The 14001-nt window shown below is 31.9% G+C and overlaps 1 protein-coding gene across 2 annotated transcripts; it reads right to left on the reverse strand.

The window, feature by feature from the left end:
- Positions 1 to 603: 603 nt before the first annotated feature.
- LOC136218242 (type I inositol polyphosphate 5-phosphatase 4-like) lies at positions 604 to 5034 on the reverse strand. Of its 2 annotated transcripts, XM_066005032.1 has the most exons (13): positions 4508 to 5034; positions 4306 to 4393; positions 3891 to 3962; positions 3651 to 3732; positions 3478 to 3582; positions 2768 to 3380; positions 2475 to 2668; positions 2287 to 2395; positions 2005 to 2153; positions 1540 to 1844; positions 1354 to 1445; positions 1039 to 1090; positions 604 to 940 (listed from the first exon to the last, which is right to left on the reverse strand). In XM_066005032.1, the coding sequence occupies exons 1-10, from the start codon at positions 4535 to 4537 to the stop codon at positions 1625 to 1627; spliced, it is 1662 nt and encodes a 553-aa protein (XP_065861104.1). In that variant the 5' UTR covers positions 4538 to 5034; the 3' UTR covers positions 604 to 940; positions 1039 to 1090; positions 1354 to 1445; positions 1540 to 1624. The 2 variants fall into 2 exon arrangements, with proteins under 2 accessions (XP_065861104.1, XP_065861103.1); XM_066005031.1 differs by having other exon boundaries at positions 604 to 1090.
- Positions 5035 to 14001: the final 8967 nt, after the last annotated feature.

Raw genomic sequence — 14001 nt, forward strand, 5'->3', positions numbered from 1 at the left:
CCCCCCTCTTTTTTATTTTATTTTCAAAAAACATAATAATACTATAAAAAAACGAAATATTTTGATATAGTAATTAATTACTGGATAGGTAAATAAAATCCAATTAATTAGTAGAAGTGAAAGATGGGAGTTGTTGAACTAACTCTTTTGTGACTGTATTTGTTAAATTTTGGGATAAAAATGGAGAATCCAGCTAAGAATAAAATTAAAAAAGAAAATATTGATTCGGTTGACTTAATAATTAGTATTAAAAAATAAAATAAAACTGTGGAATGGGTTATGGTGGTGTGGTGTCACTGTTAAGATGGTTTTGTCATTGACCAAGTAAATGGGCATAGCCATTGATGTGAAGTTTGTTATGGGGAAGGGAAGCTAATTTTTCATTTTTATTTTTTTGACATCATTTTCATAAATTTCCTTGCTGTTTCTGACATTGGCATCTGTAGTTTTAACTTTGAAAATTACTACTTATTTTATTTGCTTAATACCCAACCAAAACATAAAATAAAATTCAAAACAAAACAACAACATTATAAGAAAAGTACAGTTGTTATTCTTTTGATGTTCTGGTGGAAGAAAGTTAAAATGAAAAATTCAGAGATATGATCAAAGCAACTCCTCATTATTCTTTTTCAGCAGCAACAGAAAAAAGAACCTTCATACACGTTCCCAGCTTTTTTTTCTATGATTATCCTGTCTAACATGTTTCTATCACCAACAACAATTCTTCCTTTTCAAATTCAATTGTGTCAGCAGATTAACAAAACAAACACTCGTTAAGCAATTGAAACAAAATTTGTATGCTGCAAAATTCATAATGTAGATAAAAAAAAAACTAGTACTATCTTCTTCTGTTACCTTATTGCTCATGTCCACATCTACTAGGATCAATTATTTTGCACTTTGTGTTGAGAAAAAAGTGCAGAGTTGCTTATTATATCTATTTGATGAGGAAAAAGGTATATATGGTCAGAAATTAGAATATGAAGTAAGAACAGCAACCCCATCCAGCCAAACAGAAAAATGTGGAGGCCCAACCTTTATTGGATTTTAGGCAATAAAATGTCTTTATCAGGCAGAGGTTCTCCATCTGCAAAAATAGGGGACCAAACAATTGGATTTACAATAATACTTTATGAATATGTGCTTCACCATATCATCTACTTTTCAATCTATATTTATATATATAGACAATGAAAAAACTTTTGCATTCATTCAGCCTAAAGATACCAACATGTATAGCTTTGAAAGGTACATTTGGACATGTTCCATGTAGTTCAGCTGCTTTTTATTTTAATTTTTTAATGAGATGCCTATATGAAAACCATTTGAGTAAATATAATGGGAATTTACCTGATCAACTGATTCAACAACCCAAAGCATGATACGAAATTCGAGCAATTGCGCCCTGTACATACAAAATGAAGTATGTACTTGAGTACATTCTGCACACGGAACATTAAAACAGGATCACATATGTTAGAAACTAACAAGTCGTTGATTTCATGTCAACATGATGCAGCATGTTATAGTTGTTACCTTGGCTATAGTGCAAAATCATCTATCCTGTTTCAATTCTCTAGAGCATATAACAGGCTGTGCACATGACGAAAACTTCAATTTCTTAGAAGAAATTTAGCCCTGTGTATCCGAGTGTGTGAGGAAGAAGCTCTTCCACCTCAATTCTAGAACGACTCATGCTTTTTCTAATACGGTTTCGGTTAATGGACTCAACCTCAGCCATGAATATGCTATAAACCGGCCTATGATCTGAGAACCTTGATTCTCCACGCACATAAGATAACTGATTGAGGCCTCTTCCATACCATAATATGCGATCGCACCTGCATGTATGTGTCTTGACTGGTTACTTTTGTCGTTAAAAAATTAAACATTCTACTGTAACATAGCACCACAAACAAGAGCAACCAAATGACTTTATACACTGCAAGAAAATTGCCATTATCTTTTTGAAGTAACAAATAATAAGAAAAGGTAATTTACCAGGCTGGTGTTCTTCGCTTTCCCTTTGGGAGCCTGTCATCCCCAGCATATCGGTCTGAGTTGTTAGAGTACTTGTATGTGGGTGGGAAATAAATGGTCCCTTCAGTCCAATCCTCGAAAACACGCCCATGTCTCTGTTCTATTCGTAGCTGAAAGCAACAATCATAGGAGATGTTAGATTAAGCATTTCTTCTAGAGAAAAGATGTAAAAGCCAACAGCAAATTGCAAAGAAAAACTTGGATTATAAATTAGAATAGCAGCCAAGATAATAAGCAACATGCCTGGTCATTTTCCAACAATGCCCTCCAGTTACGCATCTCTACAAGAGCCTTTGCAGTACGATATGACAAGGCAATCCGATAATTTAAATCTCCAAGCCATATAATTCGACTGCATCAATAAAAGAAGGTTTTAGGGGCTGTAAGACCATCTAGGAACAACTCAAAAGAGATTATGAATAAGGCCTTACTCATGCTCCAAAATTGTTTGAGGGGACTTCTCATCTCCCATACCATTAACTCTTGGAAACCTTGTCTTTCTAAGGATTTCCATTACATCGGAGTTTCTTCGGAGTTCATCTCCTTCCTTCTGCCCGGATGTCAAATGACTACAGATGAAGCAAAAGCTTGTTCTGTGCAATGACATGCTAATTGATATTGAACCCTGGAAAACACAAGAGAATAAGAATGCTACTTTATTTCCAAAACTTCGTCAAAGGTTTGCTCTATGATTCAAGAAAAATTCCATTTAACCAAAATGTACCTTGTTTCCAAGATAGCCCATCAAACCTCTGCCTACACAAGACACTTTCATGTTGTGGACATCATCTCTAAGATCGCTTTTAACCCAAACTGTAAGAAATATCCCAACCATTTGCTTACTGGCAACCAAACAGTATCTTGACTGTCCCATTTGCCTATCTCTATCCTCCATTGAGAAGGATCCGCTGTAATCAACCGGTGAATAATTAGTACCAGGCGAATCCCCATTTCCATTCTCATCATCAGAAGAACCCCATCTAAAATTAGGGTCATAATCACTTGATCTATGACCAAAGATAGCCCGATCACAAACACTGAAGCGTCGATCAAGTCTAGGTTGTGGCATTGTCATGTCGTTATCCATTCTCATGCTGCGACTCGATTGAAAAGAGCGACGATGAAAGAAAGATGAGGTGTTTTGCCTTGTTGACCCCTCAAAGTCTGCATCCAATTCTACAATTGGATCAGGGATAGGGGAAGGAGTATGGAAACCACCGCTTGTACCAGGAAGACTATTTAGAGTTCTCCTGATAAGAGCTAACCATTTTTTGGCTGGGCCATTATCTTCTGTACCCAAGACATTGCCAGCATTTAGAGGGACAATTTCTTGAAACCTGAAGTCAATAACATCAATTGGAATTAACTTATCATTACCAAACAACTAATACAATAATAAAAAAAGGAAAAAAGATTGTGATTAGCTTAGCATACCCAAGAACATAAATGTCTGCAGGAGGAGAGGTATGAAGCCACTCTTCAAGATTCAAATAACTCGGAGGAGATTTTCCAGCAACGTTCCATGTTGCTACAAAAATTCTGCATCATAAATCAAGTTAGAGAACGCAACTAAGAATACAATTCTGAGCTGGAAACAATGAACACACCTATAATTGTTAACATCAGTAGCTGGGGCAGCATCAGCATCAAGCTTACTTCTGCGTACATAATTCCTCTTGTTTAATCTCTCTGTAAATTGAATTAGGAGTTGAGTAAAATCACAGAGCCCAAGAAAACAATAAAAAGTGAAATACATAGCAATGATGCATATTCATTTTATCAAAGAATTTCAAGTGTTAAAGGAAGGGAGTGGTCCAAAGCAATACATGGGGACTCCTATACTGAACCTGTTTTGCTTTTCTTGATGGTGCATGCTGCCTCTCTCTCTGATAAGTTGCTCCTCCAGTCTTCATCAACACCTGAAAAAGAAACAAAATAAAGTGGTTAAAGCTAGCTATGTGCTTTTCACAGTCAATGAATCAATGTAATACATAAATGTATCCAAACACCAAAAAGAATACACTTTTGGCAAAGAGGAAAATTCAAATGATTGAAATTCAGAAGTGCAAAAGAACAAATTAATACATGCCTAGCAGCATATAGGGGTAGCAGTCCACACATTTTTATCTGTGCTTGATTAGGATGTATAATTCAAAAGCATCCAAAACCAACTGAGTTATCAAGTTGAAAAATATCCCATTTTTATTGAGAAAAATTGACCAAGATCCCCAAAACCAGAAGATGATAAAGACCAATAATCACCTTCATAAACGACATCGTCTGCTTGAAATTCTTCGGCTTTGCTCTTGATATTAAACCACTTCTTGACCAGTGTCTTGGGCCATGAAAGCTTCAACAAAACAACAAACAAATTCAACAAACTATTGGGAATGGGATATCTATACATTCAGAAAATACCTAAATAAATCAAATTAAACATTTTGTTTTGTGGTATCAAAAGTACCTTGCTTTTCTTCGAGTTCCCATCTATCATTGTTTCAGAGTCATATAGGCTTGGAAACTTATGGCTATACTAGTAAATTAGAGTTCCTATTTATGGAGCAATTGGAGGATTGATATCCTGATAACAAAGTTTTCCTAAGAAGAATCTTAAACTTCTGTTTTGTGCTAAAATCAACAACGAATTGAAATAAGAAAAGTGAATGATTTAAGGAGAGAGAAGAAAACAAGAAATGGGTAATGCTCAGACAATCAAAGGCAGCAAAGAAAACCAGAGTTTCTCAGCATTTTATAGAGAGATTGAAATCCAAAAAAAGGAGGAGGAGGAGTTGCCCAGAAAAAGGCGTTGTTCCCCTCTGAATCTGTTTGGTTGAGAGTGGAGTAGAGTAGAGTAGAGTAGAGAGGAAACGAGGAAAAGATGAAAAGGAAAAACTGAAAGAAAGGAAAGAGAAGCAATTAAAACAGAAAGAGACAGAGAGAGAGGAGAGAGAAGTGATGCGTGGAAGTAAGACTATGAGATTCTGAGAGTAAAACAAGACAATGTAGGAGACATTTAAAAGAGAAGCATTGCATAGCATAGATAAAACTCCCTCTTCTAATAACGTTAAATATATAAAAAAAAAAAAAAAAAAAAAACCTCGTTCTGTTCTGTTCTGTTCTGCTCTCTCGACACACACCAAAGTATCCAATTTGAACAAGGGAATAAAGTGCAATTGCAAGTGCAACGAGTGAAAGAGTTTCCCCACGCACACCCAATTTTTTAAAATTAAAAATAAAAATTCAATCTTTTTAACTCCTCAAAATCGAAGCCCAAATCTTGTAGGCTTTTCCAATCTTAGGTTCTTGGTTTGGGAATTGAAGAGAAAGAGCCAAAATGTACCTCAATTTACTACTTACTATGGATGGATGTACTTTGTTTAATTTAAATAAAAATAATTGTCAAGTGTCCCTTAAATGTGGGTTTTTGGGCTTTGATTTGAGACATAATCTATAAGTGTTTTTTTTAAAACTAGAAATAGAGACATGTTTGTTTGTAGATTAGTGTATAGCATATAGGTTTCTGATAAAGGGGATTTTTGGATGAATAATTCCTTTCTCTAATCTATGCATATATTTTCTGAGTTGAAGAGAAGATATATATATATATTAAAAAAGATTGAGAAGTTAAGAAAATGAAAAGTGGAGTCATCCCCTCAAAACCTTCTTTGTTGCTTTTTAGTAGTATGTCCATGTGCCGGTTTGCTACGCAATTTTGAGCACTCATTTTGACCCAATCTAGACTAGTGTCCAAATGAAACATGCCATTTTTTTTTTTTTTTGGCAAAACATTAGGTTTTTCTATTTCAACTAGATTTATGTCTTCTAAAGTATTAGCTTGTTTTCATGCATATAGATTCAAGCAAACCCCCGAATAATATGAATTAAGACTTAAAATGGGATTTAAAGTTAGTGTGAATCTATGTTTAGGTATTAATTCAATTTTAAAAAAAATATTTTATAGATTGGTTCAATTTTGATAAAAAAAAACTAGGTAGTGAAACATATTATATTTAGACTAATTTATTAAATATTGTCAACTTTAAAACCGAGCTGATATCTAAGAGCATCTCCAAGAGACTCTTAGATCACTCTCTATAAATAATATAAATAATTAACTCTTAGTGATTTAAGAGTCACTAAGATATATCATCTTCAACCATACTCCTTATATCAACTCCTTATTTATTATTTTATTATTAAGATTATTATTTATTGTTATATTTACCAATAGTGTGAGGAGAGAGACACTTCAATAATAAATTATTAATAAAAAATGAAGTTAGGAGGCACTAAGAGGTGGAGAGAGACTCTCTATTAATAGAGAGAATGAAGAGGCTCTTAGTAATTTGAGGAGCCATTAAGAAGCTGTTGGAGATGATTTTTAACTATACCTCCTCAAATTTTAACTTAAGAGCCAATTTAAGAGGCTGTTGGAGAGGTTTTAAATTTCAATTTGAACTAAATTGATAATGTCTCTTAATTTTAAGGGACTATTGTGAATCTTCAACAGTGTTTATATGAATCTTATTTTTAACTAAATTAAATGTTCATAGCTAATTAATTTTATAACTTCAAGATTTAATATGACAAAAAAAAATTAAATAATCGAAGTTTAATATGTTAGAATAAAAAAGTCAATTACTCAATTCATCAAAATCGGAATAAATAAGAGGTCTTAAGATGCTTTTTGTTAAAGAAGAAAGGAAAAAAAATGCAGATGAACTTATCAATTTGGATATATTACACGTATAAATTTGTTAATTTTGGAAGTGAGGTACCATTATTTGAGGAATTGACAGCCTTTATATTAAAAGAAAATGTTACATACTATTTAAAGTTTGTCAAATCACTTATGTGGAAAGTATAAAATTGGTAAATTGATAGGAGAAGTGGTTTGAGTGATGTCCCTGATTTGTTTACATGGATGTAGGATCTTGCTAGGGTAGTAGCCCAAAGCTCCTCTTCACAGCCCACGACGCCATGTATAGGGTCATTGGGTTATGTGTTTAAGAGAATAATAACATGCTAATTTTCTTGATTAGCTTCATTTTCTTAATTGACTAATCTTTAATACACATGCTACATGTGGGAGACCGTGTCTTGGTTCCCTTAAACTTGATTACTCTTCAAATTTTGATTAATTCAAGGCCATCAACCAACCAATTACATTTTTGTTCAACTTGACGGCAAAACAATCCAAGACTATCCTAATTTAATTTAATCTCCAATTGTTACCCCTATATCCCTACTGAATCTTCCACTATTAAGACATTAATTAATTTGAAGTTAATCTAAATTGTCCCAATTAACATTGAATAAGTTAACAAGTCCAGCTAAGCTAAGGTTTCTTTACCAACATGGCAACCATAAGGAGATCTTCCATCTTTGTTGTTCATCATAACATATACTAGTATAGTATAAGTGCGTAAATTAAGCATTAAATATGTGTGATTATTAGGTGGTGGTCACCTTGTTATTAACATGTTCTTGTTTGGTTTCCCTATAAATATGTCCAAGGAATAATTTCATACAAAGAGTTTATTAACGGATGATATATTTTAGAGAAGAGAATAACACTTTAAGAGATCATGCACACTATAATCCTCTTATTTTCTACTCCCTCGACTTCAAATATATTATATATACACTATATACTATATTTTTCGAAGATCTTTTTTTGGTTTAATAAATGATATGTTTATATATTAATTGATTCTTTTTTATCAAATATATCATTTTTTATATTATATTTTTAATATAATAAAAAAAGTAAATAATTTATTAGTCTCTATCTTTTTACGTAACACACTGTTTAGTCTCCATATTTAAAAAAACACATTATAAGGTCTATATCTTTTGTCAATATTAACTCTTTAGTCTTTTTGTCTATTTTTTTGCCCAACATATCGTAGCTTTCAGGATATCCACAGTACGATACAAAATGATCATGTTACTCTGTTATTTTATGTCTTTCTGTTTATGCCAAATATAATGGTTAAAAGTCTAAAAAAAATAGACAGAATGACCAAAGGGTTAATAGTGACAAAAGATATGGATCTTATAATGTGTTTTTCAAAATAGAGGGACTAGACATTGTGTTAGCTAAAAAAGAGGGAACTAATAAATTATTTATCCTAAAAAAGTTCCAATCAAATCATTACAAACTAAACTCCAAATCTGACAATCCTCTATCGGGTCTGGGTTGCCCGCAGTTAAACAATCGCGACCATCTTTCTATAAAAAAAAAGTTTTCTACACCATCAGCATCACTATACAGATTTTTATTTCCTTCGGCTTAGCTAAAAAAACAATGTTCTTCATAAACAGAACACAATATGATTGGGGCAACTTCCATTATTCAGAGCATTCACCGCAATTTTTGCATTAGATTGAACAAAAATATCATAAAAGAAACAAACCTTAGCAAAGCGAACGCCTTCTAAAATATCTTGTAACTCAACAACTTCAACTGAATATCAACTAGCAACGAGAATATCAGTTATGGCTAAAACACTTCTTGTGGAGTCTCGAGAAATTAACCCTACTATTGCGGCTTGACCATTATCCCCAATAATACATTACAATTGATTTCCCCTCGGTGGTGGATACCAAAACCTTGTAAGAGTTAAAAATTGGATTACGAGAACAAGTAGCACAAAGTGAATTAGACATAATAGAGTTATTAGTGGATGTACTTAATATAAGTGTAAGAGAGTTGTTGATTCGTTTTGCAGAAATTATGGAGCTCGCTGCGGGAATCAAATTTGTTGGTTAAGGGCATTATGTCTAATTTTATGCAGGATTTTCATGTTTTTCGACACCTTGGTGTTCCTGGATGAGTGGGTCGCGCTCCACGTATCATTCTAGTATGTTGGTCTCCTCCGCAAGCTGTCTGGTTGAAGTGCAACACCGACGGCTCCTCTCTTGGCTGCCCAGGTATGACTGGTTCCAGTGGGTTTTTTTCATGATTCCAATGGAGCTGTTCTTGGCGCATTCGCCTTCCCTATCTTGTCTTCTTGTGCTTTCCTGGATGAACTAAAAGTTGCCATTCACGCCATTCTCCAAGCCTGGACTCGAGGTTGGCATAAATTATGGATTGAAAGTGACTCCATTTATGTGGCAAATCTTTTCTCTTCTCGTAGCTCTTATATGCCTTAGGAAGTTCGTCAAGACTGGCTTCTATGTCTTCAACAACCCTCTTCGATTACTTTTACTATCTCCTATATTTATAGTGAAGGTAACCAAATAGCAGACACGTTAGCTTCTTTTGGCGTTTCTGCTTTTAGTTTTTGATGGTGGGATTACACACCTTTTTTTGTTATCACTTTGTTTGTAATGATCTCAATAGGGTGGAGAACTTTCACTTTGTTTTATTGCCTTCAGGGTTATATTAAGACTTTAATTCTTTGTTTGATTTTTTAATAATAATTCTTTTAGTCTCGTAGGTTTGTGGGGTTCCTCCGGGGACGCCGACCTAGTCGGGGTGTCTGGGGCTCCCTCCGCCTATTAGTCTAGCTTTCACTAAAAAAAATCAAGAGGTTAAGTTTTTTTGTTTAATCCTTTAGACGGAGAGATTGTAAACGTCCAATACATTTGGCAAAATATTTATTCTTGAAGCAGTTTGGATTATGGTAGATATGAACTCAAAATGAAGGTAAATAAAAATAATTTTTTATGCTCAAAATCCTAAAATGTACATTAATTATGAGATATTGAGACATTTGCTTTTGTAACACTGACTTTTATAGTTTATTAATAATTATATTATGGTTTGTACGAAATTGTTAGTATTTCAAGAGTTTTTATTAATTATCTTTATGTAAGAAATTTCTTTAAGAACCAATATATCAAGTTGATATTTTTTTGAATGAGAACAAAAAGACATTCCTATATTAGTAAATTAGTGGTTTAGTAATTATATTTTTATAACAGTTTTATGTGTACCATAAATGATAATAAGTTAAATTTTAACATCTTCATATATTCACTTCTATCTTCAATTCTTAAAATTTATTAATTGTAATTTTTATTTTTTTCAAATAAAAATTATTTAATCGAGTCTTCTTATCCCTTTCATTTATTGTATCTTGATATAACTTTTTAAGTAGATTGAGATTGATGCGTGTGTGTGCATATGAAATCTCATACTACACTTAGAATCAAATTATAATCATTCGTTTTAATTTTTTATTCATGAATTTGATACTTCTCCCGATAAAAATCATACTTGTTGTTCGTTTGATATTGGGTTTTACAAGAATGCAGTTGCATTCACTGCATTCTTGCTCAGTTGATATATCGTTAATTCAAACATATTGATATTATAAAAAATCTATTCATAGTAGTATTCGTTTAAATGAATAAACGTGATAAATGTTATAATTTTTTTTAATTTAAAATATGAGTGTTTTATTATTGTTTTATTATTGTTTTATTGTTATAAATATATTTATTTTATTACATATTTATTTATTTTTTGACTTGTACTCTTTATATTTTATATTGAAAATAGTTTAAAAAAAATATAATGTTTTTTATAATAATACAGACATAATAATAATAATAATTATTATTATTATATACTAACAAATAACCAATTATCAAAATAATTAACTATATTATATAATCCACGCAATGTGTGGACTTTCGATTAGTATATCTTAAGTCCATAAACCAAATTAGATCACTTAACGGTAGCATATAATAGTTCATAATTTACTATATTATACATGTAAAGTCCATATTGTGATTTTAATCCAACAATTATTACTCTATTTAAGTGATTAAAATATATAGAGAAAGATACAAATAAAACCCTCATGTTTTCATTGATTTACAAATAGAGGACCATGGTAATTTTTCTTGTAAGAAAGGATACGTGATTTACAAAGTTGGCAAAAAAATGAATTTGATTAATGGTGTTATCATTTGATGATGTGTCATGTTGATACGATGACATGACAAATTATGTTAGTCATATTATTTTATTTTCTAACTTTATAAAGCACATGTTTTTTTACAAAAAAAAAAAAGTACAACATTTATCTATTTACAAATCAATAAAACCATAAGGGTTTTATTTGTAATTTTCCCAAACATATATACACTATGGATTGAAACTATTTTAATGTGTTGAAGTAATTTATAGACTTAAAATATTATTTTACCCTTAACCTATAAAACTTTTTGGTATTTACACCATAATTTTATGGTTTGGTAACATTTACCCGACTTATCAAAATCCATAAATCTATTTAAAGACTTTAAAAGTGAAGAGTCCAAACAGTAAAATTGTCAACTTTTGTCAAAAATTTCCAATCACACCCCTCATTTCTCTTATTTCTTTCAATTTTTGTTGTCCTACTATGTCTTTTCACCATGTTTTTGAGGGTCATTTATGTAATTCATCATTTCCTTCAAATGCATTAAGGTTGCTTACAGCTAGCACCAAAACGGCACCGTATTACAGGGCTATTTTAGTTTTTATGATTTCCCCATAGGGTCCCCTTCATAATCTTCTGTCTACCTATTCCCTTATACCGCTCTAATTCCCACCTCCTCTATCATCCTTTCACCTTCAAATTGTGATCTTCCGATCCGAACAAAACCAACTTCTTGTGTGAATTAAATTTGGACAAAATTATCAATGAGAGTGAAATTGAACTTTTAAGCGTACATGGTAGAATTGAAAATTATAATAAATAAAATCTAAATATATAGTAATAATTTACAAAATAGGTGGCAAATAAAATTCAAATGTGTAATACATAGAATACACATGTTTTACCATTTGTTTTATAAATTTCAGTTCCATTGTGTACAATTAAAAACTCAATTTCACGGTTAATGTTTTTATTTTTGTGATAGTTGTATACAAATTGATTTATATTTTACTAATTTTGATAAATTGTAATACAAATATTACCAAATTATAGATTAAGGTATAAACACAAACATTTTTTGAAATTTGAGCAAATAAATACAAGAAGTGATTGAAACATATATAGATTGATTAAGTGGATCAGTGGTGTTCATATATAGATATATTAGGATAGGTGTGCATGAAAAATAGGTGACTGTTTTAGGAAAATTAAATATGAAGGGTCATGCTCTCTCCATTTCTCTGTAGGATACAAATAGTAGAGGAGGAGAGGCTTGTATTGTACCAAATATTAAAGACCAATGGCCATTGGGCCCCTTTTGCTTAATGCTTTATGTTTGAGGGAAAGAGGGATTCTCCCCACATCTTATATATATATAAATTATTATTCTGTTAAAGAATCTCTTCCAATTAAAATTTTTTATATACATTAGCACTTAATTTAAATGATATGAAGCTATTAACTGCTAAAACCAACATTAATTGGTGATATTTCATTTTGTTAGATGAAGGGAAAAAGTGCTTTTTTTTTATTATTATTTATATATGTATCAATTATTATCATTAGAATGGTATGGTATCTAAAAGGACAACATTTATATACTTGGGATTCAATAAAGATATCATGAATTTATGATTCCCTCATGTCGCTTTTTATTGCTTGCAAATACCAAATTGCCATGGGGGATAATGTGAAATTGCAGCCCTTAGATTATTCCCAAAATTGGATCTAAACCATTATAACCAAGTTCATAATAATTAAAGCACAACACTTATATAATTTTCTATCTCTCTTCACATGCCTCCATCAGGTTTATGTTTAATTATGCTTCTCCAATAATGGAACTATGGTCCGCAGGAGTAAGTATATTCTTATATCTAAGAAAATTTCTTCCCTTAATACTATGATTTGAAAAACTAATAATAATGTGCTTATAAGAATACCAAATCAGATATGCTAATCATTTTTGTATAAGAGAATCCATATTTTCAATTCAAAACTAGTTCTCTCTCTCTTTTTCTTTTCTTTTTTGCAAGTTTTATTCAAAATTAAGTGTGAAAAATAGATTAACAAGGCAGTCAAAGGATGATGTTTGATTTATACTTTAGGCAAAGTACCTTCAACCCCAAATTAGGAGAGGGGAATTCTATTTTCTTTATGTTTCTTTTGCTTTTTCAGCTTTTAAAATCTCCTCTTCCCCAACCCATCCTTTCTCATAGATTTCATAACCCAAATTAGGAGTACTTCTCTTCACTATATAGATAGGGTCTCTTTTTTTCATTTACTCTGCCTTCTAATTTGCGGAATTTCATTCAGGCAATAATAACTACATCGATTCTATCTAAATGTTTGTTCATCGAAGTAATCAACTGAAAAGAAAAAGGAAACATAAAAATAACTCAAAAATTGAGAATTTTCTGTTTTGTTTTGTATATGGCCAAATTATATTATTGACAGTTGAGTGCCAAAGCCCTATGGACCTCTTCTATTCTATCAGTTAAAAGAGGTTCTGCTGAGGGCCAACAAAACTATGAGTTAGACTAGTCTACTTGATCTTCCACCAGGCCTGGAAAGATGAATAATATATGTACTTGTCTTTCTTCCTCAGTTCAACTTTCCACGTATCTCCTTCTCCATTAAAGTTGTAACATGCCCTCCATCCATTTGTCGATATGGAATTGCATAATATCACCATAGATAAATGACCCATTCCCGATTGAAGCTACTTAATCAAACTGTACGCTAACACTTTCAATTCAAAGGCATTGACTTGTTCTTAGTAATATTGATGTGAAGCTTTTTACTTGGGGTAGAAAATTTGAAAATCACTCACATTCACCTAAATCCATTATAATTTCAGTTTTTCACTGACCTGGGCAAATATCTTGTCACCTGTTTACTAGCTCTTCTCACTTTCCTATCGCTCACCATCCCAATCAAATCATGTAGTATTCAATCACAACACCACCTTATTCTATCTTGCTACTAATTGATCAAGTTATTGCAACTCCAGCCATCAATAGTCCATAAACAGCCATCAAATTGTTGACATCTCCCTACAAGATACATTTTTACC

The sequence above is a fragment of the Euphorbia lathyris genome, chromosome 2 (assembly GCF_963576675.1).
Source record: "Euphorbia lathyris chromosome 2, ddEupLath1.1, whole genome shotgun sequence".
NCBI lineage: Eukaryota > Viridiplantae > Streptophyta > Magnoliopsida > Malpighiales > Euphorbiaceae > Euphorbia > Euphorbia lathyris.

What these genes read in the sequence shown, in the direction of transcription:
- LOC136218242 (XM_066005032.1), bottom strand. Translation starts at nt 4,537, where the DNA reads ATGATAGATGGGAACTCGAAGAAAAGCAAG. An exon ending in ACTGATGTTAACAATTATAG is followed by an intron (nt 3,583 to 3,650) that starts GTGTGTTCATTG and finishes TTTATGATGCAG; the next exon opens with AATTTTTGTAGCAACATGGA. An exon ending in CATTGTTGGAAAATGACCAG is followed by an intron (nt 2,154 to 2,286) that starts GCATGTTGCTTA and finishes TGTTGCTTTCAG; the next exon opens with CTACGAATAGAACAGAGACA.